General features: G+C 43.0%; 1 protein-coding gene across 2 annotated transcripts in view; it reads left to right on the forward strand.

Annotated features, from left to right (window-relative positions):
- LOC132383245 (brain-specific angiogenesis inhibitor 1-associated protein 2-like protein 2) overlaps positions 1-5,895 on the forward strand; it is a 147,964-nt gene extending 142,069 nt beyond the window's left edge. For both annotated transcript variants that reach the window (XM_059954181.1, XM_059954182.1), the window contains 2 exons: positions 611-651; positions 5,672-5,895. In XM_059954181.1, the coding sequence (XP_059810164.1) occupies positions 611-651; positions 5,672-5,747 (117 nt within the window). In that variant the 3' untranslated portion in view covers positions 5,748-5,895. The remainder of the gene's footprint in view (positions 1-610; positions 652-5,671) is intronic.
- Positions 5,896-12,038: the final 6,143 nt, after the last annotated feature.

Consider the following 12,038-nt stretch of genomic DNA (forward strand, 5'->3'; position numbering starts at 1 on the left):
CTTTGCTCCATCTGCAACAGGCAGTGGCCTTCCAAGTTAATTCCAATACCGATTTCGTTCTCACATGTTGATTCATGGTCTCCTCCAGTACCATGACAAGACCTCACTCCAGCTAGAAGCTTCCAACATGATATCATGAACATCGATTTCTCTAACTTCCAGTAATTTCTCCCCCCTCCTTCTTCGCTCTTTTTCCATTCCCCATTCTTGCTGCTCTCTTACCTCTTCTCTTCTCCTCACCAGTCTATCATCTCATTCTGGTGCCCCAGCTCCTTTCCTTTCTCCCATGGACCACTCTCCTCTCCTATCAGATTCTTTCTTCATCAGCCCTTTACCTTTTCTTCCTATCACTTCCCAGCTTCTCACTTCATCCTCCCTCCTCTACCCACTTGCCTCCCCCCTCACCTGGTCTCACCTATCACCTGTCAACTTGTACTCCTCCTCCCCTCACCTTCATACTCTGGTTTCTTCTCACTTCCTTTCCAGTCCTGATGAAGGATCTCAGCCGGAAACATCTATTTCTTATTCCTTTCCATCTATGCTGCCTGACCCGCTGAGTTCCTCCAGCATTTTATGTGTGTTGCATTCAATTTCTGTTTGTTTCTTTTAGATCTTTGGTGGTCCATATAACCAGCCCGAGATTTTTCCAAGGTAAGATTATTTTTATTCAAAGAAGATGTGCAAAAATGTTTGATGAAATCTGTTGAGTTGAGACATGAGAGCAGCAAACTTTTACCCAGGTTAAAGAAGGATTCATTCATTTTCTCATTCGTACAGGGATGGTTATGTCACAGGATGGAAATCTGAAATTAGGATTGGTTTATTATTGTCACATGTACTGAGAATCAGATAGAGATTCCCAAGATGGCATAGTGTACGGCAGCCCTGTAGTGTACTCCGAAATGGCATTGTAACTTTCTGCTTCTCTCTCTACTTCCTTCTGCACTTCTCTTACTGAAAGTCACTTCAGGTATGATAGATTGACTCTTTTAAACATTGGAAAATCAGCATTCAATTATAACATGCCACCTTTCTACCTTGGGACCCCCTGCTCACACAAACCATGGGTGGTTCATTCACCACACCAGTATTACCGGGTAAGCGCCACCAAAGGCGAGGAAGAAAAGCTGGCATCTTGGTTAGGCCAATATCTCCTACCAACGGGAAATAAGACACTGTAACATCTTATGCTTTACCGAAACCTGGCTGACAGGAGGAAATACCAGACCAAGCCATCAAACACATCGAGTTCTCTGTGTTCTGACCTGTCTGGGAAAAGTAAAGATGAGCGAGTATGTTTCATAGTGAACAATGCTGGTACGACCCAGGTAGCACGCACACCCTGAAATCCTTTTTCTCACTGGATCTGGAGTACCTTATGTTGCTATGTTGACTTTTCTGGCCGCCTAGAGAATTCACATCTGTTGTTATTATAGCCGTGTACATCCCACCATAGGCCGATACCAACCTGGCTCTGAATGAACTTCGTGAACCCATCAATATTCATGAAATCACACCCCCAGCGGCTGCTTTCATCATCACCATAAGACCATAAGACAAAGGAGCAGAAGTCAGCCATTCGGCCCATCGAGTCTGCTCTGCCATTTCATCACGAACTGATCCAATCTCCCCTTTAGTCCCATCCCCCAGCCTTCTCACCATAACCTTTGATGCCCTGACTACTCAGATACCTATGACTCTCTGCCAATGACCCGGCCTTCACTGCCACCCATGGCAACAAATTCCATAGATTCACCACCCTCTGGCTAAAAAACTTTTTTGCATCTCCGTTCTGAATGGGCGCCCTGCAATCCTCAACTCAGGTCCTCTCATACTAGACTCCCCCACCATGGGAGACAACTTTGCCACATCCACTGTGTCCATGCCTCTCAACATTCGAAATGATTCTATGAGGTCCCCCCCATTCTTCTAAACTCCAAGGAGTACAGTCCAAGAGCGGTCAAACGTTCCTCATATGTTAACCCTCTCATTCCCGGAATCATTCTAGTGAATCTTCTCTGAGCCCTCTATAACGTCAGCACATCCTTTCTTAAATAAGAAGCCCAAAGCTGCACACAGTATTCCAAGTGATGTCTTATCAGTGCCTTATAGAGCCTCACTGGCAACTTTAACCAAGCATCGTTGACTAGAGGTTACCTGAAGTTCTGCAAACACATTGAGGTGAGCACACGGGGAGGAAGCATTCTTGGCCACTGCTACTCTCTCTTCCGCAATGTCTACAAAGCACTTCTCCACCCTCCTTTTGGAAAGTCTGACCGTTCCTCGATCTTGCTCCTACCCGCCTACAGGCAGGAACAGGCAGGAAATGGCCATATTGAAAACTATCCAGTGCTGGTCCAACCAATTAGACTCAATGTTACAAGACTGCTCTGATAGCATCACCTGGGAGGTATTGCAAGCTGAGAACATCTCCAAATACAGTTCACGGACGTAGTAACAGTCATCATTTGGAACCGCTCTGAAGACGTTGCCCAAAAATTGGTCCAGATCTACCCAAACCAGAAGCTTGGGATAAATAGTCCAGTGTGTGATGCTGTCAGTGCAACGGATAAAGCCTTCGCTTCTGGAGACCAGCAGAGCTCAGAAGATGCCACAATGATTTACATAGAGCCATCAAGGTGGGAAAATGGCAACACGGGGATAAAATCCAGTCACAACTCTGCAACAATGACAATGGCAAGGACTGCACTCCATTGCAGACTTCAAGGGGAAATGCAGCGGTACAGCCAACATTGCCGCCACGCTCCCAGGTGTGTCAATTCGAGGTTGATAGGACTGACAGCCCGAGGAGAGCCACTGATAAGACCTGCACCTTGGTCATCTCCAAGGCTGAGGTACGCAGAACATCCCAACATGTCAACAGTCTCAAGGCCGCGTCCACAAATTCTGTGCTGAACAGGTGGCTGGTGTGTTTACAGACATTCTTAATCTTTCCCTCTCCCAGTGTGCAGTGCCCTCCTGTTTTCCATCATTGCCCCTGTACCCAGGAAAACCAAGCTAGCACATCTGAACGTTTGGCACCCTGCCACACTCATCTCACATCTGCAGCATGTTACCACCCACACTGGACCCTCTACAATTTGCCTACTGATGGAACCAGTCTGCTGAAGAGGCCATAGCCACAGTACTACACACCATCCTCACTCACCTGGAGAAGAGGGATGCATATATTAGAATGCTGCTCTGGGACTACAGCTCAGCATTCAATACCATAATTCCCTCCAGACTTGAGAAGAAGCTCAGAGACCTTGGCCTGCATCCCGCCTTGTGCAACTGGATCCTAGACTTCCTGTTGGATCACTGACATGGGGAAGGGTGGATGGACTCCCTCACCTCTGCCCCTCTGCCCCTCAACACAGGTGCACCTGTGTTCTGAGTCTCCTTCTCTACTCCCTTTACACCCATGACTGTACTGCCACACAGCTTCAATCTGCTGATCAAATTCGTAGATGGCACAACTTTGATCAGCCTTATTTCTGATGAGGCAGCCTACAGAAGAGAGGTTGACACCCTGACACAGTGGTGCCAGGTTAACAACCTCTCCATCAATGTCCAAAAACAAAAGAGTTGATTGTGGATTACAGGAGGAATGGAGACAGGCTGGGCTCGATCAACATTAATGTGACTGCAGTTGAGAGGGTGAGTAGTTTCAAGTTCCTTGGTTTACACGTCACTGATGATCTCATCTGGACTGTACACACCAGCTCTGTGGGCAAAAAAAGTGCAGCAGTGTCTCTTCCACCTCAGACGGCTGAAGAAGTTTGGCATGGGTCCCCAAATCCTCAAGACCTTCTACAGGGGCATCATTGAGAGCATCCTGACTGGCTGTATCACTGCCTGGTACAGGAACTGCACCAACCTTGATCACTGGGCAGTGCAGAGAGTGGTGCTGACAGCCCAGTGCATCTGTGGATGTGAACTCCCCTCCATTGAGGACATTTACAGGAGTAGGTGCAGAAAGAAGGCCTAGAAGATCATCTGGGACACCAGACACCCCAACCATAAATTGTTTCAGTTATGTCTACCTGGAAAAAGCTACTGCAGTATTAAAGGGCCAATGGGCTACAGGACAGCTTCTTTCTCCAAGCCGTTAGATTTTTAAATTCACATGTCTGTACATTGCAATGGAATCATAATGCAAAGATTTTACTCTCTCAGATAAAATAATAACATGCAGAATAGCTACAGAGAAATTGCAGTGCAGATTGCCTAAGGGTGCAAGATCATAATGAGGTAGGTTCTGAGTTCAAGTGTCTATCTTATCATCTTAGGGAACCATTCAACAGCTACTGCAGTGGGGTAGAAGCTGTCCTTGAGCCCAGTGGCACATGTTTTTAGGGTTTTCTATCTTCTGCCTAATGGGAGAGGGATAAGAGAGAATAGTTGGAATGGATAGGATTTTTGATTTTGCTAGTTGCTCTGCCAAGACAGTGAGAAGAGTCTATGGAGGGGAGGCTGGCTTCCATGATATCCTCAGCTGTATGCAAAACTCTGCAGTTTTTGCAGTCACTGAGCTGCACCCAGATGGAATGCTGTTTTCGGAGTATAAATCAAAATTGATAGTCAAAGGGGTCATGCCAAATTTCTTTAACCTTTTCAGCAAGTAGAGGTATTGGTGAGCTTTCTTGGCCTTGCGTCACTCCTGGTGATGTTCACTCCTAGGAACTAGTGAGTTATGAGGTGTGTGGGTGGTGCAATTAGAGGCAGGCATCATTGAACGTCTAATCAGTAATGATAGTTTGATGTTCTAGATCAGGGGTGGGCAAACTTTTTGACTTGAGGGCCACAAAGGGTTCTAAAATTTGACAGGGGGGCCGGACCAGGAGCAGATGGACGGAATGTTTTGGTAATACACCTCATAAGAGAAAATAAAATATCATGGGATATGTAGAAAACATGTGCTTTAATTTCAATTGAAAATGAACAAATGCATTACAACAAAATATCTGTCTTTGAAGTCCCATGGTATTTAGCTATTTATTGAAATGACTTTTAAAACACTGAAAATTAAATGAATAAAATACAGCTTTTTTTAATAGTAACAGTTATTATTTTAAAGCAATGAAAATTCTGTTATCCTTCAAGATATTATCATCATCACTCTCCTCCTGACTGTCTTTATTTCAAAAACGGTAGGGGATGCAGGTCTACTTGTCCTGCTCCTTCGTATTCAATTGTCCCCTGTGCCAAAACTCAACAACGACCCGCACAATGACAAAGCAGGGAGAGCGCGCCGGTATGCGGAGCTCTGTGCTTGCAAATCCCCGCAGGCTATCTCTCTTAGCTGGAACGCTGGCAATTGTGAGCCGGTTTGGATGTGCCAGGAAATGGGTCGCCACAAGGTCACAAAGTAAAGCGCAAATGTGGAGTAATACGCTGCACCTCAACAAAGGTCAATGTATATAGAGTGCGTCATCTATTGGGAAAACGCCAGAATTGCGGGGAGAAAACGTTAACAAGGTTTATTAATATAATTTCATCAAGTTCTGCGGGCCGGATTAAAAAGCTTATTAAAAAGCATATGGCCCGCGGGCCGTAGTTTGCCCATGCCTGTTCTAGATGGGTGCTGTGAATCCCAACAGAAACTGAGGCAGACAGGGAGAGAATTGGTGTTGTTGTTAATTCTCAATCTTTCTCTTTCCTGTCCCAGGGGAACCAATCCATTTGCCACCGTGAAGCTGAAGCCAACTGTCACGAATGATCGGTCGATGCCTCTCATCCGATAGAGCAGCTGATGTGGATATGGTGAAGAATTAACTCAGCTGAACTTTACGTCCACAACAAGAGCATGATCACTACCATTGCCTCTTTCCAAGGCTTTCTTGGGACTAAAGTGTTTAAATCCCAAAGGAAAATAAAAATGAATATAAGAGGGCCCTTGAGTAAGATGGCTTTGAAGGGTTTTATTCCCAGGGAATGTCATTAGCAACACCTCACACATGTTCTATGTGATTGACAGGAACAGCACATCTTGAATCAGTGAGCAGCAGGGAATAGAATACACTACCATTACCCTGGCAACCTGTACTTGCAAATTAAGAAGGATAGCTTGCACGGGGGAATTAAAACATCTCATTGGGGTTAGTGGTGTCCCAAAATCTTCCAAAGTTGTATTCAGTTTCCATGGAGAAGCTAGATTTGGTGTATTGCTCCCAGTGTGAGAATAAAAGATTCCTATAATTGCCAGAGAATTCATGTGCCCCCCGCCCCCCCCCCCGCAAAAGCAGGAATTTCCAACACTTTTCACGTTTAGTTCAGTTAAGTATGAGTTGTTATATTCTGGGAAAACAAAGGGTCTCAGCCAAAGACATCAACTGTTTATTCCTCTCCATAGATGCTGCTGAGTTCCTCCAGCATTTTCTGTGTGTTCACAATGAATGATAGAGTCCTGGGGAGAGTTGTAGTACAGATGACCTAGGAGGAGAATTACATGTATCTTTGAAAGTGGAGTGAGTTACAGGTAGACCATGTGGTGAAGAAGGCTTTTGATACCCTGACCTTCATCAGTCAGAGCAATACATATGGAAATTGAGATGTTGCAGTTGCACATTGATGAGGCCACATTTGGAATATTGGGTTCAGTTTGGTCAACCTGCTATAGGAAATACACAAGTAAGATGAAAAGAGTGCAGAAGAGATTTAGAAGAATTTTGCTCTGATGCAAGGGAGAATGGTTAAGGAGGCTGCACCATAGGAGAATGAGGGGTTGATCATATAGAGGTGTTGATCATATAGAGGGGCATAGATTAAGATTATTATTTGTCTCATGTATATTGAAATGTGTTGTTAACATTAAAGATGTATGGGGGTGGGGGCCGCCTGAAAGAGTCCCAACATAGACCACAACATAGACCTAACTGTAGATCTTTGGAATATGGGAGGAAACCAGAGTGCCTGGAGGAAACTCATAGGGAGAGCATACAGTTCTTAGAGATTGCAGTGGGCATCAAACTCTGACTGCTGATAGCAGGCACTGTAAAGTGATTGTGCTAACTAATACACTACCATGCTGCTCTGGTGGGAAGGTGGGAAGTGGAAGGTAGATGGAGCTGGACCACAAGTCAGAAGGAATAATGGAGAATGATTCAACAGCTCTACGGACCACCTCCTCTGTCCCTTCATAGATAACTCACAAAACAAAATGGTTTGCTGGGAGGGACCTCTTCTCATCTCCTAATCTGCTTATCACCTCCGTGTTCTATTTCTCCCATGGTACCCTCTCCTCTCCTGTCAGATTCCCTCTTCTTCAGTACTTTACCTCTTCCTCCTATCATTTCCCAGATTCTTTCTTCATCCCTGTCCCCCACCCACCTGGCTTCACCTATCACCTTCTAACTTGTATTCTTTTCCCTCCGCCTGCCTCTTATTCTGCCTACTTCCTCCTTCCTTTCCATTGCTAATGAAGGATCTTGGCCGGAACCATTGACTCTAGACATTTATCTCCAGAAATGCTGCCTGATCTGTTGAATTCCACCTTCATTTTTTTTGTAATATGGAGGGTCTTTGTTCATTATTAAGTCAATTGTGTTTACTGATTTACAAAACAACTGAATAATTTGGCAGGAAAGGGTAAAAGGAGAATTGGATTGTATTGGGAACTCTAATCAGGTTCAATAAACTGAGAGATTTAAAGTCAGAATCAGAATCGTATTTGGAATCAGATTTATCATCACTGACCTTGATAATATGAAATTTGTTGTTTTGTATGAAAAAGCACAATTCTACTATAAATTCCAAAAATAAAGTAGAGCAAAAAAGGAATAATGAGGTAATGTTCATGGACCATTCAGAAATATGATGATTAAGGGGAAGACACTTTCTGAATAATTAGTGCCTGGTCTTTTGGCTCCTGTAATGTCTCCCCAGTAGTAAGAAGAGGATATGTCCCAGATGTTGAGGATCCTTAGCAATGGATGCTGCCTTCCTGAGGTGCCATTTTTGAAGATATCCTCAGTGGAGAGGAGGGTTGTGCCTGTAATGACGCTGGTTAAGTCTACAAACCCCTGAAGCCTCTTGTGTTCCTCTGGATTGGAGCTTCCATACCAGGCTATGATGGAATCAGTCAGAGTATCACTGCATATCTAGAGAAATTTCTTAGAGTCCTTGGTGACATATTAAATCTCCTCAAACTCCTAATGAAGAATAACTGCTATTGCGTCATTGTCACGAATGCCTTAATATGGCCCAGGGTAGATCCCCTGAGAGGCTACATACAGAGGTCTGATGAAAGTCTTCAACCTGAAATGTTAACTCTGTTTCCCATCCCACAGATAGGGGGATGACCTGCTGAATATTTTCATCATTTTTGTTCTTATCTCTTTCTAACATCTGCTGATTTTTGTTGATTTTCAGAAAAGTTTGTGTAAGGGGACACTTTGCATCTAGTGACCACAGTGTTATTATTTTCAAAATAAATATGGAAAAAGATAGGTGTGGTCTGTTGGCTAAGATTCTAAGTTGGCAAAAGGTTGATTTTGATAGTATCAGAAAGGATCTGGCAAATGTGGATTGTGACAGGCTGTTTTCTGGCAAAGGGGTACTTGGTAAGTGAGAGGCCTTAAGTGAAATTTCAAGAGTACAAGCTTCCATGTGTCTGTCAGAATAAAATGTAAAGATAACAAGTGTAGGAAACCTTGGCTTTTTTACTAAGGTCCTAGTTAAGAAAGAAAAGGAGGTGCATCACAGGTAGGAACAAATGGGGTGCTTCTGGAGTCTAAGAAATGCAAGCAATCACGAAAGCTAAAAGAAGGCATGAACTTGCCCTAGCAGACAAGGTGAAGGAGATTCTAAAGATATCTTAAGTGCAAAAAGATTTCAAAGGACCGAATTGGTCCTCTGAAGATCAGAATGTTAATGCATGTGTGGAGCCAGAAGAGATGGGGGATTCAATGGATTTTTGCATCTGTGTTTATTTAGGAGACATGCACAGTGTCTATAGATGTGAGGCAAAATGGAAGAGGAGGTGTTTGCTGTCTTGAGAGAAATTAGGGTGGATAAATCTCCAGGGCCTGACATGGTGTTTGCTCAGACCCTATGGGAGGTGTGCAGAAATTGCCAGGATCCAGCAGAGATATTTAAATCATCCTTAGCAACAACTGAAGTACTGGAAGATTGGAAAATATCCAATGTTGTTCTGCTGTTTAAGAAAGGGTCTAAATATAAACCAGGAAATTACAGGCCAGTGAGCCTGACATCAGTAGTGGGGAAGTTATTGGAAGCTATGCTAAGGGACTGAATATATAAGTATTGGATAGACAGGGACTAATTAAGGATAGTCAGTATGGCTTCGTGTGTGGTAGGTCGTGTCTAACAAATTTTATAGAGTTTTTTGAGGAAGTTACCAGGAAAGTTGATGAAGGCAAGGCAGTGGATATTATCTACATGGACTTTAGCAAGGCATTTGACAAGGTCTTGCATGGGAGTTGGTCAAGAAGGTTCAGTCACTTGGCATTCAAGATGACATTGCAAGTTGTATTAGACATTGGCTTTGTGGGAGAAGCCAGAGGGTGGTAGTAGGTGGTGCCTCTCTGATTGGAGGCCTGTAGTTTGTCATCTATACCAATGATCTGGATGATAATGTGGTTAACAAATTTGCAGGATCTAGACCAGTTGGAAAAAAATGGGTGAAAAATAGCAGATGGAATTGAATGTGGATAAGTGCGAGGTGTTGGACTTTGGTAGGGTCATCCAGGATAGGTCTTATATAGAGAATGATAGGGCACTGAGGAGTGTGGTAGGACAAAGGGATCTGGGAGTACAAGTGCATCACACTTTGAAAATGGCATCACCTGTAGACAGGGTTCTAAAGAATGGTGTTAGCACATTTGCCTTCATAAACCAGAGTATTGGGTACAGGAGATGGTGTATTCTGTTAAGTTGTATAAGACATTGAAAAAGCACAGAGAAAATTTACAAGGATGTTGCTGAGTCTGGAGGACTTGAGTTATAAAGAAAGATAAATAGGTTAGGACTTTATTCCTTGGAACTTAGAAGCTTGAAAGGAGATTTAATAGAGGTATACACAATTATGAGGAATACAGATAGGGTGAATACAAGCAGGCATTTTTGACTGAGATTGGGTGAAAGTTGTGAAGTTTAAGGGATCGTGAGGGGAAACGTATCCTCTCAGAGGGTCATGAGAGTGGAATAAACTGTCAGCTTAAGTGGTGCATGTGAACTCAATTTTAACATTTAAAAGAAGTTTGGATAGTACGATGGGTAGAGGGCTATGGTCGATGAGAATAGACAGTTTTAATAGTTTGGCACAGACCAGATAGGCCAAATACTTTTCTATGATTCTATTACTCTAAAAGGAATAGAGATGGAGAGCAAGCAGATGGGTGAAGAAGATGTGTTCAGAATCAGATTTATTATCACTGACAGATGGTTTATATATAAAAACTATATAGTATATACACAAATAGTGAGGTAGTGTTCATGGGTCCAAATCCATTCAGAAATCCGATGCTGGAAGAGAAGAAGCTGTTCGTAAAAGGTTGAGTGAACCAATGGTTGTAATAAGAAGAGCCCTATATGGTGAAGGGTCTTCATGATGGATGCCACTGTTTTGAGGTATCACCTTATGACAATGTCCTCGATGATGAAGCCAGTGCCAAAGATGGAGCTGGGTAAGTTTACAACTCTCTGCAGCTTTCTTGGATGTTGTGATGCTGGAGAGTCAGGCTGCATCTGTAGAGAGAGGAGTAGGCACAACGTTTTAACACACTAACATTTGAAAGGTTATCAATTTCAAAAGATAACTTTGACTTGTGTAGGATTTTCTGTGTTCATTTCAAAGTTTTGCCCATTTGGTAGTTTCAAAGTTCAAGGAATGTATAAATTATACAACCTTGAGATTTGTTTGCTTACAGGTAGCCACAAAGCAAGAAATTCAAAAGAACCCAGTTAAAGAGAAGAATAAACATAAAAGACCAGCATCTGATGCCCAACATCGTGGACATCTTCAAATGGGCATCCATCATTAAAAACCCCATCAACCAGGTCATTCCCCCTTCTCACTGATACCATCATATAACCATATAACTTTCACATAGTCCCACCGAACTGCACACAGCCTATAACCCTCCATTCCTTTCCTGTCCATATACCTATCCAATTAAAAAAAAAATGACAATATCGAACCCGCCTCTACCACCTACCGGAAGCTCGAAGCTCTGCCGGAGCTTCAGGGAGGAGGTACAGGAGCCTGAAGGCACACATGGAGTGATTCAGGAACATCCTCTTCCCCCTGCCACCTGATTCCTAAATGGACACTATGTCACTACTTTTTGCACTACTTATTTGATTTAACTTATATGTATATATTCTTCTTACTGTAAATCACAGTTTTTGTTTTTATGTATTGCAATGTACTGCTGCTGCTAAGCTAATAAATTTCATATCGTATGTCAGTGATTTAAAACCTGATTCTGAGTTGCAGGCAGGAATGGAAAAGGATGTACAATGTCCCATAAAATTAGTCTTGGTTGACAACATCCTTAGTGATATCAACTGTTACTGAGTTTGGAGAGGTTTAATGATGGACACACTCAGCACTGAAGGTACCCTGTACTTTAGTGAAGTTTATTGTGTGAAAATAACATAAAGGTCATTCTTTTCACAGGCGCTAAACTTTATTGAAGGACATTTACAATCATTTCTTTGAAGTGAAGCTCACAGATTTGAAATCACCCACAGAGTGACTGTGGATGCATTTTCAGAAAACAACAATAGCTCTTGATCCGCAGGGAAGGGAATTAATGATATGGCAGAGCAGAGGAATATACCGAAAAGAAATAAGGCTTGACTTTTGTGTCAGTGGGATTGGCAGACAGGTTTAATTCTTTGAGTCAGAGCATAATTCCATCCCAATGTATTTTGTTTCATAAACAGATGATGGGAATGCTCCACAGGTCAGACAGAGGCAGAACTATTGCTGCAGATTGATGACTTCCACCAGAAGTAGGAAAAGTAAAACATTGACCATGCTTTTAAGTTGTGGAGTGTAGAGAGAACAA

The sequence above is a fragment of the Hypanus sabinus genome, chromosome 29 (assembly GCF_030144855.1).
Source record: "Hypanus sabinus isolate sHypSab1 chromosome 29, sHypSab1.hap1, whole genome shotgun sequence".
NCBI classification, from domain to species: domain Eukaryota; kingdom Metazoa; phylum Chordata; class Chondrichthyes; order Myliobatiformes; family Dasyatidae; genus Hypanus; species Hypanus sabinus.